Source organism: Colobus angolensis, unplaced genomic scaffold, assembly GCF_000951035.1.
Source record: "Colobus angolensis palliatus isolate OR3802 unplaced genomic scaffold, Cang.pa_1.0 Scaffold60, whole genome shotgun sequence".
Lineage (NCBI taxonomy): Eukaryota > Metazoa > Chordata > Mammalia > Primates > Cercopithecidae > Colobus > Colobus angolensis.
The window spans coordinates 782,756-791,051 of record NW_012119599.1 but is presented as its reverse complement, the minus strand read 5'-3'; the positions used below and the strand labels follow the sequence as shown (position 1 = coordinate 791,051).

At 50.0% G+C, this 8,296-nt stretch overlaps 1 protein-coding gene across 1 annotated transcript in view; it reads right to left on the bottom strand.

The window, feature by feature from the left end:
- The window catches only part of DACT3 (dishevelled-binding antagonist of beta-catenin 3), a 15,848-nt gene that overhangs the window by 4,620 nt on the left and 2,932 nt on the right, over window positions 1-8,296 (bottom strand). The window contains exons 2-4 of the mRNA XM_011963145.1: window positions 3,341-3,437; window positions 3,022-3,174; window positions 6-113 (exon numbers count right to left, since the gene is read on the bottom strand). Coding sequence (XP_011818535.1) covers window positions 6-113; window positions 3,022-3,174; window positions 3,341-3,437 — 358 coding nt within the window. The remainder of the gene's footprint in view (window positions 1-5; window positions 114-3,021; window positions 3,175-3,340; window positions 3,438-8,296) is intronic.

Genomic DNA, 8,296 nt, shown 5'->3' with positions numbered 1-8,296 from the left:
GGAGCAGGCCTCCGGGCCGGCGGACCCCCCTGCCGTCGGGTAGGGCGCTGAGAAGGACCGCGGCACTGCTGCCCTTGCGCCTACCACCTCCGGAGCGCTGGGACTGGCGTCTCCTAGGGAAGGAAGGCCAAAAGAAAAAAAAAAGGAAGAGAGTGGAGGGGCTCTCAAAGTCCTTTCCCATTTCCCATCTAGCTTGGTAGAGGGGGTTGCCTCCCTCCCTTCCATCCCCATCTCAGCAAAAAACCCTGCTGTCACACCTTCCTTCTTGTAAAATTCATAATAAAATCTTTACAGGGTCCTACAAGACCCTGCGTGACTTGTCCTGACAATGACTCTGCCTCTCCAACTCTCACAACATCTTACCCTTTCTTTCTTTCTTTCTTTCCTTTCTTTCTTTCTTTCTTTCTTTCTTTCTTTCTTTCTTTCTTTCTTTCTTTCTTTCTTTCTTTCCTTCCTTCCTTCTCTTCCTTCCTTCCTTCCTTCCTTCCTTCCTTCCTTCCTTCCTTCCTTCCTTCCTTCCTTCTTTCCTTCCTTCCTTCCTTCCTCTTTCCTTTCTTTCTTTTTTGACAAGTTTTTGCTTGCTCTGTCACCCAGGCTAGAGTGCAGTGGCGCGATCATAGTTCACTGCAGTCTCCATCACCTGGGTTCAAGGGATCCTGCCCCCTTATCTTCCTGAGCAGCTGGGACTACAAGAACGCACCACCATGCCGTGCTGATTTTTGGGGGAATAGGGTCTCACTGTGTTGCCCAGGCTGGTCTCCAACTCCCAGGCTCAAATAATCCTCCCGCCTCAGCCTCCTAAAGTGCTGGGATTATAGGCATGAGCCACTGGGCTGACCCTTCTCCTCTTACTTATAGGACTCCAGCCACACTGGCCTCCTGAAATCATGCACCAGTCACATTCTGGCCTCAGAGCCTTTGGGCTTCCCATTCCAGATTCCAGATTCCCGGAATGCCCTTCCTCCTGGATATCTGTTAGGTCCACTCCCTCACTTAGTTCAGGGCACAACTCAAATGTTACAGTCTCAGTGAGGCCCTCCCTGGTCATATTTTCTAAAATTGCACTTCCTTCCCCAAACTCAAAGGGACACTTCTGAGTCCCTTTCCCGGGCTTATTTCTTGTCATAGCACATGGCATTATCTCGTACCCTAGATATTTTGCTTATTTATCCTTTTTTTTTTTTTTTTTGAGACGGAGTCTCGCTTTGTCGCCCAGGCTGGAGTGCTGTGGCCGGATCTCAGCTCACTGCAAGCTCCGCCTCCCGGGTTTACGCCATTCTCCTGCCTCAGGCTTCTGAGTAGCTGGGACTACAGGCGCCCGCCACCTCGCCCGGCTAGTTTTTTGTATTTTTAGTAGAGACGGGGTTTCACCGGGTTAGCCAGGATGGTCTCGATCTCCTGACCTCGTGATCCGCCTGTCTCGGCCTCCCAAAGTGCTCAGATTACAGGCTTGAGCCACCGCGCCTGGTCTTTTTTTTTTTTTAAGACAAAGTCTCACTTTGTCACCCAGGCTGGAGTGCAGTGGCATGATCTCGGCTCACTGCAACCTCTGCCGCCGGGGTTCAAGCAATTCTCCTGCCTCAACCTCCTGAGTAGCTGGGATTACAGGCACCCACCACCACGCCCAGCTAATTTTTGTACTTTTTGTAGGGACGGGGTTTCACCATGTTGGTCAGGCTGGTCTGGATTTCCTGACCTCGTGATCCACCCACCTCGGCCTCCCAAAGTGCTGGGATTACAGGCGTGAGCTACCACGCCCGGCCATTTATCCTGTATTTTATTTATTCCTCCTATAGGCTGGAAGTTTCCTGAGGGCAGGGATTTGCCTGTTTTGCTCATTAGTGTTCATTTTGTTCATTGCTCCTTGGATACTGCTAGATAGCACATAGTGGAGGCCCAAAAACTTACTTGTATGAATGAAAGACAGCAGTTCCTGTTTACCAGTGACTGCCATGTTCCAAGTCCATTGCCTTAGAGCAGAGGCTCACTGAATATTCAAAAATATCCCCTTGGGGCGGGCACTGTGTGTGTGTGTGTGTGTGTGTGTGTTTGGTTGGTTTTTTATTTTTATTTTTTTGAGGCAGAGTCTTGCTCTGTCACCCAGGCTGCAGTGCAGTGACACCATCTCAGCTCACTGCAACCTCTGCCTCCCAGGTTCTAGCAATTCTCCTGCCTCAGCCTCACAAGTAGCTTGGACTACAGGCATGTGCCACAATGCCTGGCTATTGAGGCACTGTTATTATCCCATTTTATTTATTTATTTATGATATTTTTGAGACGGAGTCTCACTCTGTAACCCTGGCTAGAGTGCGGTGGCTCCATCTTGGCTCACTGCAACGTCCACTTCCGGGTTCAAGCAATTCTCCAGTCTCAGCCTTCAGAGTATCTGGGACTACAGGCACAGGCCACCACACCCAGCTAATTTTTATAGTTTTAGTAGAGACAGGGTTTTACCATATTGGTCAGGTTGGTCTCGAACTCCTGACCTCAGGTAATCCACCTGCTTTGGCCTCCCAAAGTGTTGGGATTACAGGCAAGAGCCAGTGTGCCCAACCTATTTATTTATTTATTTTGAGACACAGTCTTGCTCTGTCACCCAGACTGGAGGGCAGTGGCGCAATCTTGGCTCACTGCAACCTCCACCTCCCGGGTTCAAGCGATCCTCCCACCTCAGCCTCCCAAGTAACTGGAATTACAAGTGTTTGCTACCACACCCAGCTAATTTTTGTATAGACGGGGTTTCACTATGTTGGCCAGGCTGGTCTTGATCTCCTGGCCTCAAGTGATCCACCCACCTCCCAAAGTGCTGGGATTACAGGTGTGAGTCACCGCACCCAGCCATATTTCATTTTAACAGATGGAAAAACAGAGGCCCAGAAATAAGAGACCTGCTTATAATCACGTGAAAAGGAAATGTCGCACCAGGAATTGGAATCCAGGCCCGATTCGGAAGTCTGTGCCCACAACCGTACTCTTACTGTCCTTTCCCTGGTCCCAGGGCCCCACCCTCACCCACCTTACCTAGGGACTTGGGCCTCTCGCTGGCATAGATACCCCGGGGCTCAGAGGGACCTAGGCGACCATACGAGCTGGATCCAGAGAAGCCACTGTCCCCACAGAAGGTTGAGGGTGGTGACTCCGGACCTCCTGTAGAGCTGGGATCTTCATAGAAGCCTGAATTTCCGAGAGAAGCAGAGAGACTTCAGGGGGTTTGGGTGGGAAAACCAGGGCTGGGGAAAGGAGGAGATGGCGTGGGGAGAGACATGGAGGGCCTGAGAAATAGGGATACAGGGAACATGGAGGCATCCCAGGCAGACCCTACCCCTCTATCCATGCTCACCCGAGCTGCGCCCGCTCTCCTGTTCCAGGCCCCCAGACTCCAGGCTCAGGTCTCCCAGCTGCTGGCCCAGGTCCCAGACGAGCCCAGGCAGGGCCTCCTGAAGGTGTAGGGAGAGAAGGATGGTCAGAAGGCCCCCAGTCCTCTGCCAACTGGTCCCCTATTCAATGAGCTTATGGGCAGAGTTTCACTTTGACAATGAGGCTCTTGCTTCAAAAGGATAAAAGTAGTACCTGAGTCCCAGGAACCCCTCAAGATCTCTGTCCCTTCATCCCCATTAGAAAGTCCTTCTGACTGTCTAACTCCAGTCCTTCATGCTGCAGCCCCATCTCATTCCCTCTTAGGTGTGATGAGGCCTCAGAAAACCCCCATCTCTTGCCCCCTCTTTACCAGTTGCTCCCCCCAATCTGTGCTCAGAGCCCCTCAACCCCGATTAGAATGTCCCTCCTTGAGTCTAACTTGAGGGATTGTTGTAAGGACAGGTTACTACTAAAAGGTGGTGTCCATGACCCCCAGATCCCTTAGTCATAGGTCTGTCTTCTTCTCCAAGTTTTCTTTTTTTACTTTGTTTGTTTGTTTACTTATTTATTTATTTTGAGACAGGGTCTCACTCTGTCGCCCAGGCTGGAAGGCAGTGGCATGATCCCAGCTCACCACAGCCTCTACCTCCTGGCATCAGGCAATCCTCCCACCTCAGCCTCCTGAGTAGCTGGGATTACAGGTGCCCACCACCATGCCCAGATAATTTTTGTGTTTTCAGTAGAGGCAGGGTTTCACCGCCATGTTGCCCAGGCTGGTCTTGAACTCCTGATCTCAGGTGATCCACCCGCCTTGGCCTCCCAAAGTGCCAGGATTACAAGCGTGAGCCACTTCGCCCAGCCTTTCCCTGTCTTTGACCTTTCTTTTCAGCTACACCCATTGCTCCTTATCACCAACAGAAGGTCCTTTTGTGAGTCTTCCATAAGTCCCTCCTGCTGCAGATTGCCTCTTTCCCCAATATGGATGAAACAGGCTGACCACGACTCATATACCTCTTTGCTCTCCCTTCAGAAAGAACCTCCCCAAGCCTCCTAGACAGTCTTGTGAGTCTAGCCTTACTGGTACTGCAGCAGCCATCCCCAGCACGTTCCTTTGCCCCAGAGACCACATCCTCCTCCTGCCTTTGGTCCACTCCCACCAGGAAGCTCCAGTGGGTCTACCGTTCCTCATCGCCGTAAGAAATTTCCAGGAGTCAGGCCGGGCTCAGTGGCTCAGGCCTGTAATCCCAGCACTTTGGGAGGCTGAGGCGGGCAGATCACATGAGATCTGGAGTTGGAACCAGACTGGCCAATATGGTGAAACCTCGTCTCCACTAAAAATACAAAAACTAGCGGGGCATGGTGGTTTGCACCTGTAGTCCCAGCTACTTGAGAGGCTGAGACGGGAGGATTGCTTGAACACGGAAGGCAGAGGTTGCAGTGAGCTGAGATTGCGCCATTGCACTCCAGCCTAGGCAACAGAGTAAGACTCTGTCTAAAAAAAAAAGAAAAAAAGGAAAAGAAATTTCCATTAGTCTACCCTGGGTGCTTCTTGCTGCAAGAAAGGAGCACTTCTCATCAGATGTGAATTAATGAAGGTGAAAACCCTTTTAGGGGAGTGACCGTGACAAGAGGTGGCGTAAGGGCTGAAGCAACACAGATGGGGTCTCCAGGACATTAGGACTTAACCTCATTTTAGAAAAGAGAGGGTCAGAGGCAGAAGAAGTCTCATATGGGTCTGAGTGAGGCTGGGTAGCAGCAGGCAGCCTCAGGCTGACGGTTGACCCTCAGACAAAAGCGGCTTGTCTGGACGGCAAGAGGGAGGGAAGTAGGGAGGAGGGTTTAGGAGGGCAGGCACCCAACCCTGCCTATTTAGGGCAGAAAGACTGGCCGGCTCCCTGGCAGCCACAACCCCCCCAGTCCCAGTCTCTCCAGGGCCCAGCCTCTCCCCTCCCCTGAGAACAGAAGCCCCCATCTGGGCCTGTTTATTCGAGGAAGGTCAACAAATCGTTCTACTTTGGGCTCCTGCCCTGGGCATGTTGAGACGCTCACGGTGAAGTCATCTTTGAGCGGAACTCAAAAAAGCAGCTGAATTGTGCGGCATCAGGAAGTAGCTAAAAAAATCTGTCGGACCGCCCATGTCCCCCATGTCATGTCCCCCACAAATCACTGGCATACTCACCCCCCTCTAGCCACGCCTGGCCTCGCCACCGTCCCTCGAACATACCACATATGCTCCTACCTTGGGAGAATGTTTCCCCCACGTACCTTCCTTGCTTCATTCAGATCTTTGGTGACCTGATCTCTTCTCTGACACCTTTCCAAAATAGCTCCTCTGTCATTGTGCACCCTGTTGCCCCGCTTTTCAGGTTTTTTTCTACTTATCAGTAATGACCTCTTGATTTAAAATTATACATTGGGCCGGGCTCGGTGGCTCACGCCTGTAATCCCAGCACGTTGGGAGGCCGAGGCAGGCAGGGAGGATCGCTTGAGGTCAGGAGTTCAAGACCAGCCTGACCAACATGGTGAAAACCCGTCTCTACTAAAAATGCAAAAAATAGCCGGGTGTGGTGGTGCACGCCTGTAATCCCAGCTACCCAGGAGGCTGAAGCAGGAGAATTGCTTGAACCAGGGAGGCGGAGGTTGCAGTGAGCCGAGATCACACCACTGCACTCCAGCCTGGGCAACAGTGAGACTTCGTCTCCAAAAACAATTAAAATAAAGTAAAATTATACATCAAGGTGTCATTTGTTTGTTGAATCTCTGACTAGAATGCCAGCCCTAGGAATGCAGAGATTTCTGTCTGTTTTGCTCACAGGTGTATACCCACCCCGTGCCTAGAACTATGCCTGGCACCAAGTGGGTGCTCAGGAAATATTTAATGGGCTGGGTGTGGTGGCTTATGCCTGTCATTCCAGCACTCTAGGAGTGCCAAAGGTGGGAGGATCGCTTGAGGCCAAGAGTTCGAGACCAGCCTAGGTGACATAGTGAGACCCAGTCTCTCTCTCTCCCCACATACATACATATATATGTGTGTGTGTGTGTATGTGTGTTATATATATATGAAATTTATTTATTTATTTGTTTATTTATTTTTGAGATGGAATCCAGCTCTGCCACCCAGGCTGGAGTGCAGTGGTGCAGCCTCCGCCTCCCAGGTTCAAGTGATTTTTTTTTTTGCCTCAGCCTCCCAAGTAGCTGGGATTACAAGCATGTCCCACCTCACTTGGCTAATTTTTGTATTTTTAGTAGAGACAGGGTTTCATCATGTTGGCCAGGTTGGTCTCGAACTCCTGACCACAAGTCATCCGCCCACTTCAGCCTCCCAAAGTGCTGAAATTACATGCGTGAGCCACTGTGCCCGGCATTTTTTATTTTATTTTTGAGACAAGATCTCACTGTCTTACCAGGCTGGACTGCAGTGGCACAATCACGGCTCACTGCAAACTTCACCTCCTGGGCTCAGGTGATCCTACTACCTCAGCCTCCCAAGTAGCTGGGACTACAGGTGCGTGCCACCACGCCCCGCTAGTTTTTGTATTTTTTTGTAGAGACAGGGTCTCCCTGTGTTGCACAGGCTTGTCTCAAACTCCTGGGCTCAAGCAGTCCTCCCGCCTTGGTCTCTTAAAGCGCTGGGATTACAGGCATGAGCCACTGCACTCAGCTGTCTATTTTTTTAAAAAGAACTATTAGATGAATGAATGAATGGATACAATGGAATACTATACAGCTGTTAAAATGGAATGAGTCAAATTTCTATATGGAATCATTACCAAGATATAGCATTGAGCAGAAAGAGAAAAGTGCAGAATATATATAGGAGTGACTCAGAATTACCTGGAGGGCTTGTGAAAACCCAAATGACTGAGTCCCATTCCCAGAGCTTTCGATTTCAGCCTGCAGTCAGGCCCAAGTAGTTATATGGCTAACAAGTTCCTTGTGATGTGGTACTGCCGGCCAGGGGGCCACACTTTGACTGGCATAGTCTCTGGGACCTCACCCAAGAAACTAGAATTTGTAAAATGCAAAGCTTTGACAAAAGCTCCATGTTTTTGGGTATCTAAACAGTTTCTATTAGGAGATATGTTGGAAGAGGTCTGGGAGGTGACAGTAAGGTGACAATGACGGTGACCTCAGAGGAAAGGTTGGATTTAGGGGCTCCAGGGAGGAATGGGGGGACTGGATGGTAGAAGAAAATGTTTAAGGAGGCGTGACTTGGCATCACATTAAGCTCTGCTGCTCCCCAGCTGTGTGACCTTGGGTGGGTGGCTTTACCTCTCTGGGCTTCAGTTTCCTTATCTATAACTGGGCATCATAGGACACCATCTCCTGGAGGTTATTGTGAGGATTAAATGAGTTTCTTTTGACACATAATAAATGCCAGTTTGTAGGATTACAGGAAAGCTATGAATTTCTTACAAGGAAAATAGAAAATGTTTCCATTGTTTAATTAAAAATAAATGTAGGAGTCGGGCACAGTGGCTCATGCCTGTAATCCCAACAACTTTGCGAGGCCAAGGCGGGAGGATCACTTGAGGCCAGGAATTCAAGACCAGCCTGGCCAACATGGTGAAAACCCATCTCTACTAAAAATACAAAAATTAGCCAAGGGTGATGGTGCATGCCTGTAATTCCAGCTCCTTGGGAGGTTGAGGCAGGAGAATCACTTGAATCCAGGAGGTGGAGGTTGCAGTGAGCCGAGAATCACTTGAACCTAAGAGGTGGACGTTGCAGTGAGCTGAGATCATGCCATTGCACTCCAGCCTGGGTGACACAGCAAGATTCTGTCTCAATTAATAAATAAAGGCCAGGTACAGTAGCTCACACCTGCAATCCTAGTGCTGTGAGAGGCTGAGGCAGGAGGATTGCTTGAGCCCAGGAGTTGGAGACCAGCCTGAACAACATAGCAAGACCTCATATCTTAAAAAAAAAAAAAAAAAAA